Source organism: Sebastes fasciatus, chromosome 23 (genome assembly GCF_043250625.1).
Source record: "Sebastes fasciatus isolate fSebFas1 chromosome 23, fSebFas1.pri, whole genome shotgun sequence".
In the NCBI taxonomy this organism is placed as follows: Eukaryota; Metazoa; Chordata; class Actinopteri; order Perciformes; family Sebastidae; genus Sebastes; species Sebastes fasciatus.
The window spans coordinates 13,906,631-13,918,689 of record NC_133817.1 but is presented as its reverse complement, the minus strand read 5'-3'; the positions used below and the strand labels follow the sequence as shown (position 1 = coordinate 13,918,689).

The 12,059-nt window shown below is 43.2% G+C and overlaps 1 protein-coding gene across 1 annotated transcript in view; it reads left to right on the top strand.

Moving 5' to 3' along the window:
* The window catches only part of snd1 (staphylococcal nuclease and tudor domain containing 1), a 213,564-nt gene that overhangs the window by 133,027 nt on the left and 68,478 nt on the right, over nt 1-12,059 (top strand). The window contains exon 17 of the mRNA XM_074625382.1: nt 3,036-3,224. Coding sequence (XP_074481483.1) covers nt 3,036-3,224 — 189 coding nt within the window. The remainder of the gene's footprint in view (nt 1-3,035; nt 3,225-12,059) is intronic.

Sequence of the window (12,059 nt, the reverse complement as noted above, 5' to 3'; positions counted from 1 at the left end):
ATTATCTTGGCAGGTGTAATTTTCTTAGGTTGGCAGTGTGTGGTAAATGAAGTTTCCCCTTTTAAATGGTCTGGGGAAGACTAATTTGTTCTATTATTATCGAAACATGTCGGTGTTGCCAATAATTCAGCTTAAACAATACCCTCCCCTCAGGATAGCTTTACCTCTCTCTCTCTCTCTTGTCATCTCTGGATGTTTACGTCTGACCCCATAAAAGCATGATTGATCTGACTTGTCCTGCGGTGTGATTTCTCCACATGGTTGTGACATTCATCATGTTTATCTAGTTTGTACAGGAAAATTCTATTTTCTTCAGGCAAACGTACGGGTGTACAGGAATGAGGGTAGAGAGAGAAAGAGAATATCTCCATGACCTCCAGATAGCTTTCTGCACGCAGGCTGAAATCTGTGTGGAAATGATGGAGAGCTTTGAGAGAAGGATTGTAAATTATCATCAATATGGAGGCAAATGAGACATTGCTTGAGTGTAATTTCCCCGTATGAACTATGATTAAGCTTATGCAGCTAATGAATGATTGATAGACCTCACCTGCGAAGCAAAAGGCTGATCAGAGATCATAAGTCTTCCACTCATTCTACAAATTCAGCTAACATGATTTTTGTTTTTCGTGGTGATGATAGTTTTTCAGTGTGCAGACTTTATTGTTCTAATTTCTGCATGAAATTTCATAACGCCTTGTTTCAGTCCGGAAGAGGAGCTTTCTATTTTCCCTTCCAAATTGGCATTTTTCCCAGCTAGTGTGTTGGAGTGTTGTGTTTAGTTGTCAGTGTTGTTTTTGTTTTTTGTTTTTTTGGATTTGCTGCCTTAGTGGCGACAGTTAACTTGGTTCCAGCCATTCCAGCCTCTTTCCAGCACTCACCCACTTTGACATTTGGGTTGCTCGGAGGACCAGTGCTGCTCTAATAGCCTAGTTATGTAACTGCTTCTGCACTTAGAGACAAAGAGAGATGAAACGGGGTGAGTATCCGAGATAGCAGAGAAGGAGAGTAAGATAAAGCAGATTATAGAGAGGCAGATAGGTATGAGTGAACTTATTGTACCACGGTCAGGACCTGGGAGGGTAGACCGATGTCCTAGCTGCTCTTTTACATTTCAGGGAGCCTTCACAGTACCTTTTTATATATTAGAGACAAGTACAGTAATTATTATTAAGGTTATTATCATAGACTGTATATAAGAAGTGGGCATAGTCACTGTGACGTCACCCATTGGTTTGTGGACTACTGTTTTGAAGCCTTTTGGTCATCGCCATCTTTTTGGCCATTGCCATTGGTTTTTGGCAGTCACTATCTTAGTTTTTGGCAGCAGTCATCTTTGCTTTACGCGGTCGCCATCTGGGTTTTTTGCAACCAGAAGTGACACGAGAGGGTGGAGTAAAATACAACTGAATGCTGAATTTTTAGGTGACCAAAATGTTATAATTAACTTTCATGATCTGAAAACACACTTTTAAAAGGGTTAAATTTGTAAGACGAAAACACGGACAATTCCCATACCAAACAACGCCGTGGTAGCAACTTGTCAATCACAAGGTAGCCCCGCCCTAAAACATACCCTGCTTTATGGACTATTTGTCTCTAAATGGGACCATAATTTACTAAATGAACATCATGCTGTATTGAAGAAGACAAACTAGGGATTGAGACCATAAACTCATGTTGTAATTCTTTCTAATAGCCAGTTGGGGGCGACTCCTCTGGTTGCAAAACTGATTGTATAGAAGTCTATGGGAAAATGACGAGTCGCCCCCTGCTGGCTATTAGAAAGAATGCAAGTTTAAGGCACTTCAGCATTGGCTTCATTTTTCAGAACCGAAGTTTGCCGCCTGGTTATTATTTAATAGAAAACAACTACTTTCGTCAATGATATAAACTGACGGACACAAATCGCATACATTTTTTTTTTCCTTAAGCCGTTGTTGCTTTGATGTGCCCATGTTGTAACAACCTTATACACCTTTTAGTCACACTGCCGATGGCTTGATCCAAATGGCAACTAGAGCCAGGAAGTGGAATTATATGCATGTCGCTGCTATATGCCGAGGTTGTCAGTTTTTGAGCTCAATAATAGAACAGATTATGCATTCGTTAATAAAAGCGTTTTACTTTAGTTGAGAACAAGGCAGAGCAGTTTACAAACTTAATTCCCCTCAGATTTCCCTTGTGGCTGCAGGGCTAAGCAGCCCGAGTCTTAATCGCTTGACTTCTCCCTATCTCCTCAGCACACCTGCCCTCTCACTTTCTCGCTGACTGAGGCTTTAGAGTAGGGAAAAAAAAGAAAAAAAAATCGATTGATTTTTCTTTTTTTCTCTGCTTCTTCCCCCGGTCGTCCATCACTTATGAAACAAAATGTAATGAATAGATAATTAGCCTGAATAGGCAGAATTTGGTTATAGTCCGTGGGAAATGTTGCGAGATCTTTCCTACTTTGTCAGCAGGGTTAGCTATTTCACTGCCCTCATTTGTTAACTTAAGGGAATAGCAACTTCGCTGTCACTAATTGCAAATGATTTACATCACAAAAAAAAAAGTAGGATGGCAATATTTAGAGTCTTAATTAAGCTTGAAGTGCATACGCAACACTAATTTAAAGGCACTCATAGTGTTTGTGCACGCCCTGGGATTTTTACGTTTTTTAGTGTTTGCAAATTGACACAGAAGTTGCTTCTATTAAGAAAACTGACAGAAGTGCTTAAGTGAGAATGTCAAGGACAAGTTCATGTGTTCAAAAACTGTGTGCCACGCTGACCAACACCAAGTCCCACTGATTCCTCTGTTGATCCACAAGAGAGCAATGAAACAGGATCTCTGTGTGTGTTCTACCAAATCAATACAGAGCTCACGGGCCTCCATTGATGTGTCTATTTAAAAACTGGTGTCTCCTCCACAGGATACCCCCCACCCCCACCGCCTTCACTTCATTGCTGTAATTGAATCTCAAACCTAATCTTGGACACAGAACATTAACTTGGCCTCTTTTCTTCCTCTCCCCTCTCTGTTCTTCCGTTTCCCAGGTGGAAGTTGAAGTGGAGAGCATGGACAAAGCGGGGAACTTCATTGGCTGGCTGCACATCGAGGGTCTGAATCTGTCAGTCGCGCTGGTAGAAGGCGCTCTGTCCAAGGTCCACTTTACAGCAGAGCGCAGCAACTACTACAAAACCCTGGTCTCAGCGGAGGAGGCGTGCCGACTGAGGAAAGAGAAGGTAGGTCTAATTTACATGTAGCAGGAGCTGCAACTACTGCACATCCTGTTTAAACAAATCAAAGGGATGACTACACTCCCCAACTGACATAAAACTACCTTCATAAAGCTGTAGCTGTAGCGAAGCGTCTCCATGTGATCAGCCCCCTTTGGCAACAATCAAACTCTTCCCTCAACAGCAACTTTACCGTTGTCATGTGTAAACTTCCGCACACTGCCCTTGTCAAAGGCAAAGCCCACCCCCCCCCTCTTAACCAGCCTGACAGCCAATTAGGACAGGTGGTGCTGCGACCTTTGGCTGCCATTAATACAAAACTGAGCTTTCTTTTATATTTACACCAGAAAGAGTGTATCCAATATGTAGGTAATATATCTAGCATGACACCCCATTCAATCAAGTCATGCATAAACAGCGTGCAGGCAGTACCTTTTAGTTAAAGCCACAATAATGTGGAAAATGCTCCATCTGGGGTTGAGAACAGCCACATACTTCGCCGTTATCACTGAAGCTTCCTTTCCTCAATGGGAGTCCTTTGATGGATGGAGGCGTCTCTCACACTGATCCTGATCTCGCCCTGCATTTTCATTATGGCTCCACGAGTCACCCCTGCCAGATGCATGAAGTGCCTGGCCAGCTGTCATCCTTGTCCTCTTTCCCTCTATCTCTGTAACGTATTTATTTTACCCTCTCTCCTTTCTTTTCCATTCTCTCTCCCTCTTCCACTTCTCCCTATTTGTGTCCTTAAGGAGACACAAATGCCTCTTCTCTCCTCATATAAACGTGATGTATTGCCAGAGCCAAGAAGGGGCTGTGTTCTTTTTCCCTTCTCTGAATCTATCATGTTCATAGTCGGTGTGTTCCCCTACTCTTCCTTTACTCGCTCTCGGCCTCCCTCTTTTTTCTCACAGATACTCCTCCATCTCTGTCTCCCTTTTTCCTCAAAGCGGTGAAAGAGGGAGCTAAAGATCTTGAGAGTGGTGCGCAGGTGAACATTTCATCTGGAAAAGAAAAAAAAAATCTTTACAGCCAGCGATGTGAGCACACAGACCCCCCTGCCATGTTCGATCTAACCGCAGCAAGACGGGCGCATTCCTGACATCTCCGATGACAATTTCACTACCGGTTTCCGACCATCTCCTTTTTGCGGCGTTGAGACAGATTTGACTTTCGCCGCAAGGTTTTTGACTTGAGCTAACCTGAGCGCGGATGGGGGGCCGAGAGGAAAGGCGACAGAATGGGGCCTGAGTGGACCAGACAGACGGTGATTATGTTTGATGTTACTTCGCCACAGGCACCGGTGCACAGATCAACCACAGCCCCTTGATTTTTGTTTGTGTGTAGCGGAGTTGTGTTAATGGAGCACGGGAGAAGTTGGTTGTATGTATGTGTGTGTGTGTGTGAATGCATAGTATGCAACTTCAGATGAGGTGGGACCTGGTGTTCTAATTAACCCGTAGAGACCATCTCGAGAAAAAAAAGCTGAGAGCTCTGCAATTTTTTCCCTGTCTTTCTCTTTTGAAGTCGCGGCTGGTCTTTGTCTGTGTGTAGGCTGAGGCTAGGTAGGGCAGATCGCATCTCCTCCCACCTCCCTCCCGCTCTTCCTCTTTTCTCATTGCCCTCTCTTTATTGGCCCTACGGCTGTGGATATGGAAGACATCAGTGGTACTGCTGCGTCAGGCGTCCCTACAAGAAAACAAGGCTGTCGTAATGAAGTGTACTCAGAGGGTGTGTACACACACTCATTAAAGAAAACTTTGCGTTGGTGGTCCAGCAGGGACCCGGGACAACAACGGGGGATTGAGGCTCTCTGCAGCAGCATCCTGAACCAAAACTGCTTAGTTCGAGTGACTTAAGTGAATATGAGTTTTTGCTACAATGAGACCAATGGGACAAAGTGATTGTGTTCTAAATGAAGCAATCCGAAGGGTTTGAAGAAGAGCCATTTTTCTGGAGCTCAGCAGATTTTGATCTTTCGCATCAGCATCTCTTGGAACAATATTTTTGGAACACATGCAGAAGGCTCAAGATGTAGGCCCGGGCACATTCCTAATTCTGTTTCCCATTACGTTTATTTATGGCAAAGCTTTTGTTTACATAAATCTCTCCCGCCCCGTCAGAAGCGATTGTCACGCTCTCAGTTGTCACGATTCAGCTACGAGAACAGACCCTGACAGACACTGTATTAACTTATTTCACGTTGTTTTTAACAATGAGTAGGTTGTTGCCAAGCAATGCTCATGCCCTCCTCTTAAAAATCTCTTGCCTGGTTTCGCAAAGCATTCTTGTGTATATATGGATGTTCCTAAGGGGTAGAAAAACAAATTCTTGCTTACCAGGCATCTCTGTAAACAAGCGTCGCCTGCAAAAACACTGCGTTTTGTCTCTGTGATATGAGACGACTCATTGCTCATATGATTCATGATGATGTTCCAGTATTCCCATGCTGCAACCGAGTGAAAGAAATTTGACAAGATAGCAGCAGTTTGGCACAAAGTGGATTGGGAGCAGGGATTTTCGACTGCAGAGACAGTGGCTGTAGCTTTCATTTACGTTCTGCACAGGTGCTTTTTTATGCATATATATATATATATATGGTTGTACTTTGATGGAAATTTTCTTTCTTTTTCCTTTTGAAAATTCCGAAACAAATACAAAATGAAATGAAATAGAATGAGGAAGTGGTGTAATGAGAGAGAAATCCATTTACACTCCCAGAGGCTCTTGGTTCTTCTCTGCAAGTCAGAGCTTTTAAAGAGGACCTATTGTGTTTTTTGCCCTTTACTTTAGTGTGTTAGATATTTTTTTTTTGTGCATGTGAAAGGTTTGCAAAGTTACAAAGCCCAAAGTGACGCCGAAGGGAGTTACCACAGAAACACTGCTCCTGAACTGCCTGAAACGCCTTGCTCGAAGTCCCGCCTTTTTCTTCCATAACGTGGTGATGTCACTATGTAACACATTTGCATAATACCTGCCTAGCGGCTAATTTGGCATGCCCTCAAACAAAGCTAGTTAGAGCGGAGCTGGAGCAGAGTCCAAAGAGTTTGGTTCGGTTGACAAATCCCAACAGAGTGGGCCAGCACAGCCGTTAGGAAAAAAAATAAAGCGTTTTTTGAACTTTAAAGCATAATAGATCGTCTTTAACCATCTTCCAATGTCGAATGCATGCATTTATTTTTCGGCATACGTCTATTTGAAAGTACAGCAAACGGAATAGCTGTGAACAGAGGAAGGAAACATGTTATTAAATGGAGTGGCCCAATTATGAAGAGGTGAGTCAACAATCGGCCCACAATAATAACCAGTGTGCTTTCTGTTGAGCACGTTTTTTTTTTCTTTCTGTAATTACCCAACCTTGAAGGAGATTAACGCACTCCGATAGGTCTCGAAGTGGGAGAGATGAAGATGGAAAAGAGAGCGAATGGAGAAAGAAAGAGGATGTGTTGTCCCCTGTTAAAGATATTTCATGTCACGGGACTCTCTTCCTTTCATCGCTGCCCGCCCCTTTTCCTTCAGTCCTGCTCGGCCCGTTTCACAGACCACCGACTATCCTTTAACCTCTTCAGTGTTCTCACATCCTTATGCTCACCCTCTTCACATGTCCCCCTCCTCTCTTTTTTCCACTCCTCCTTCAATTAATCATCTGTGAATGCCTTCTTATTAACCGGATTAATGTCTTCTCAGATGCCCTGTGTCGTGCCCTTGTTCCCCTCTGCTGCTTTACAGGTTTTTTTTGTATCGTGGAGGACGGTTCCTTCTTTGGCCTGGTCAGAGTGACTCAGGCAGCTGCATCACTTATACCCTTTTTGAGAGGGAAAAAAAAAAAAATCCCTCCGAAGCATAAACCCAGGAGAACCGGGTGCTGCTGTTTCCTTATACTTCACCCGTCCATCAACGCCACTCGTCAAAGCACTTGAAGCTGCGTCGTTTCGACATTGAGCCCGGTGACGTGTCCTTGGCGGAGCCTGATTGAAGTACATAATCTTGTTTCAGCTTTTTTTTTGGTTGAAATCCAAAGTTGCAAGTCCGGCCCGACTTGACTGTCACTTTCGCCCAAGGGCCTGTTCACAAGTATACATCAACAGCCATTTTTGTACTCCAAAGCAAATCACCGCACTTGGATTTGCTGTGACGAGCATTGTAAGCACGTCTGATTATATCGGTACGTTGCAATTTTTGTCGCTTTTTATTTCACCTCGGTTGCCTCTGGCTCGCTCTCAAGGGTCAAACGGCTTGCCTCGTAAGCCAAACATCTCGCCGTCTAACCAAAAGAGTGTGCAAAAAAAAAAAGCAACATCTCCCCGTCCTCCCATCGAAAGCTGTGTCTTCTCACCAGTCAGCACATCACACACCTGGCTAAACAGGAACACGCTGTGGATGAATCAAGATAATTGGGCTTTTAGCAAAGCTAATAGGCTTGCATCTCCGAGTTCAGGCGAGAGGAAGTTTACCGATTTCACTCTGAAGGATTAGCTATGGTTGGCATTCTGTCCTGTTCCAATAATAGCATTTCTATGAAAAATCTACTTGTATGTTTTACCTAGAGCGATTTGCATTTAGAGGAAACACATGATTTGTACAATGGACCATTCTCCGTTACGCATGTCGATTCTCAGTCGTCTGTAAATAGTCTACGTAGAATTACATACAAACAGCCTTGTTTGATTTCCATGGATGACAGTCCCTTTTCTATTAATACCATGCTCAGTGCTTTCCTGAGCCCCGAAGCCATCGAAACGCTTTCAGCGCTGCAATCTTTTTCACTTTCCCTTCCCATTTTTCTTGGCCCCTCTCATAGTGAAATAACCTGTGGCAGTCACCAGGCAATATCATGGAAAAAAATGCGGGGGGTTATTATTAAAGTAGCTCATCTATGGAGGCTTCAAGTGAAATAACAAAGTAAATTTGACTCCGTTCCTGACTCTACCCACTGTTTCTCCAATTTAGATCTCTTTTAGCCAAATCCCATCGCTGCTCCTGCAAATTATCTTCTCTCAACTTCAACCATTTTGGTGTTAGTCCCTGGCTGTCCTCACTCCGCGGAGAGATTTTTGGCGAACATGAAATCCTCACTGTTATTACTTTTCCTCACCCAAATTGCATTAGGCCTTGTGAAGAACTGAGCCTGAAATAGCATTTTGGGGCAAACAGGATGATTGCACCTGTATTACCATTCCGGTCATTCCTCCCTTCTATCTCTCCCATCTATCGCCTGTGCTGCTATCATTGTTGCCCTGTGATTTAACAAATGGAGGCAGCATGGTGTTGAGACGGGAACAACGTCCATGACAGAAAGTGATATTCAATTAATGACCGGGCCAGATACCTGTCCGGTCTAGTTGAGAGGAAGCCGGAATGACTGCTGAGGAAACTGCTTCTCCTGCCAGGATGAAAATGAAATAGCCCTGCTGCGTTTGAAAGGATTGAGGAGAAAAGTCTTGGTTACTTTTTGAAAATGTAGATTATACTGTATGTCTGAGAGGTCGATGAAAGCTACTTCCTTTTAAAGAGGACCTATTATGCGTATTTTCAGGTGCATACTTGTATTTTGGGTTTCTACTAGAACATGTTTGCATACTTTGATGTTCAAAAAGCACTTTACTTTTCATATACAGGCTGTGCTGTGGCACATCTTTTCATCCTCTGTCTGAAACGCTCCGATTGAACTCTGGCCCTGCCCCCTCCTGAAAAGCACAGTCTGCTCTGATTGGTCAGCTGGCTCACTCTGTTGGTGATTGATCAATGATTGACCAACCGAACCAAACTCATTGGACTCCGCTCCAGCCCCGCTCTAATTAGCTTTGTTTGAGGGCGTGCCAAACTAGACGTTATGCAAATGTGTTACTTTGTGACATCACCATGTTACAGAATAATTTCAGGCTTTTACATGCACAAAGAACTATATAACACACTAAAGGAAAGGGAAAAAGCACAAAAGTATAAAAGGTCCTCTTTAAAATGTGTCAGGTAATATCAGAGAGGCCTCTTTGATAACACATTATACCTAAAAACTGAAGTTATTAATTGCTTCTCTTGGCTTCTTTGTGCGCAATACGCTGTGCCTTGTAGGTTGGAATTGCATATTAAGATAATAGAAATGCTTAACTTAATGTAGTGTAATATATCTTTGCAGCTTTGGTTATATTCACAGGGTCACAGGCGTGCACAGCTTGCTTGCACTTCCTCAATTTTCTTTGTGGAACGGTTTTCAGAACAGTCAGTTGTGAGGCTTTAAATGGGGAGAAGTTTGGATATAAAAAAGGCACTTTGTCTGCTGATATCGTCCAAGTCCAGCAAACTACCTCATCTTAATTTGATAAACTTGAACTGCTGCCAACAAAGGTTTTGAGGCTTGCGTTTCCTTTTTATTTTTTTGTCTGTCGATTTTTTTCCTCCAATGAAGGAGCCTCAAATGTAGGCTGAAGACTTTCAGCAAACACATTGCGTGCATCCTGCAGACCATGCATAATGCAAGTGTTGTATTTAAAACTGCTGATTCAAGGAAGCTAATGTCACAACATCTGTGTCATGTACCTGTAAATGACAGGGCTGAATAATACATTATTTTGTTTTTACATATATTAAAATGCCTGTAGATCAAATGTTACAATTATGACTTATATTTCTGTCAGTCCTTCTGAGTAATGTTTCTTAAGTGACATGGTTTCTTTACTAGATAGCTAGTATAGATACTGTATTAAAATGTCAGCTGTGTGCAGAGGCCCCTTTCAAATACCAGAAAACTAATGGGAGAATAAAATGATGTCAGTGGCAGCGTTTTGCTCAGTCATCTCAAAGATGGAGGGGCCAGGAGAATCATTATGTCACCGGTGATTTGCATTTTCCTGCCCTTTTCGGAGATGAGTGGCTAAAACCTTGCCAAGAGTCACAGTACATCACCTATGCACCTACGGGCGATCTATTTCTGCTCGTCTCGCTTGTGTTTTGAATATATATATCGTCCACAGCATCACATAGTGCAGCACAACAGCAATCTCCAGTCAAATAACCACTAAACTCCAAGGTCTTTGTGGCGTCTCTTTGGGCCAACATTGTTTATCTTTTTTGGCTCACTAGAACACGGTGTCGTAGCTGTAAGTTGCAATGAACGGGTTGGTACAGTTCGATGACTCATGGTGCAGCAGCCCACTGGGGTCGAATCATCGTTTGTAGCAGCTATTTCTGTGCTCTTTTCAAAACAATGTTTTTTCATAGACATTTTAGCAGAATACCACTATTACGGATGGTGATTATGATGATTATGTTAATCCTCAGAAACGGCATTAGAAACCAGAGCACAATACGGCGCAATGCCTCTGCAGCACAAGCTAACTAGCAGCGTGTCAGAAAATAACTGTTGCAATCTAATGAAAAAGCCTCAAGCACTTTTTTTTTTTTTGCTACACTGTAATACGACAGCATCTTTGCATTGGTTCAATAAAGTACAGTGTAATAGAGCTCAACGGTGGAGGTTCCAGAAGTGGAAAATCTCATTCATATTCTGAATTGAGGATTTCAATATTAGCCATAATGTCATAACTGTCCGAGGTAGACTTACCGCAATGTTTACCGCACCCGCAAACGGCTAATGAGGATACATGCTTGTACGTGCCGCTCCACGGTCGCTCCCAGATTTCAAACCGGGTCGACATGGCGGCACGTTTGGAAACTTTCTCTTACATTCCGAAAAATAGTTAACCACAATGTGTTTCGGTAAACATTTGAGGCGAGAAATAAGGCACGCAGTTGCTGAATCTGTCTTCATTTTAGATCGACAGTTACGATCAACGGTTAGTTTAAATGTTTTATTCCCGGTGAGTCGCCATTAGCAATGGTTTATAGGATGAGTTGTTCCTTTACTCACTTAATAATTACGTACTTATGTACACAGTCTTGTACCTTTTGCTTTTTTCCCCCCCTCTGAATCAAATATTTTATGGTCACGATTCATCTTGTAGTTTGTTGGCTTGGTTCCATGCTGAAAAATCAATAGAGTGAATGAATGGGAATTTCACTTCCGGAACCGGAGCCATTCAAAAAGATGAGCTTCTATATTTAAATACGTTTTTATTAATCTACATTGGTGTCATATGATTTGCTAATTCTTTGCTGAATAATATTGGTTAGTCACAATCCAGTGAATTGGAAATCACGTGCTTGACCGTATACCGAGATAAGCCAGCAGCACAATCCTATCGGTGGCTCAGGGGACCCTGTCCCGCGCCGGAAATCACTAACGCATTCAGCGAGAGAGCGTTTGGCCCCATTGCCAGCGTGTCAATACACAAGCATGATGAAGGTTGCCGGGGTTTGTTGGCAAGTGTGAAAGGACAGCGGGATCACAGCAAGGGGACATCATTGCCTGCAGGGCGGCCACAATGGGAGAGGTGACCCGTGTGAGACCTCACATCTCTGGAAAAGATGGAGAGGACTGTACGACCCCGTTATATAGCACGCATTCCCAGGCTCCAGTTTGTGTGTGTGTGCGTGTGCATGCAGTGTCTTTGCATTCATATGTGTGCAGATGTTTTGGTGTCCCATTCCCTTTTCTGTTTGTTTACTATGCCATAATGTTTGTATTCTTTTTTTTTTTGCGTGTGTGCAAGTTTACTACCGCCTTCATCTTTCTTCTCCGCACTCCCTCGCACGAAATGAACCACCTACCGCACAAAGAGCTGACGGAGGCTCTTTCATATGGCTAAAAGATTACATAATACCATTTTCAACGTGCTGTGTAAACATCCGCACAACTTGGTTTGTGGATGGAGGGAGGCGCCACACGTGCACGCACACACACACACACACACACACCATACTCTCACTGTCTCCCTCCCGCTT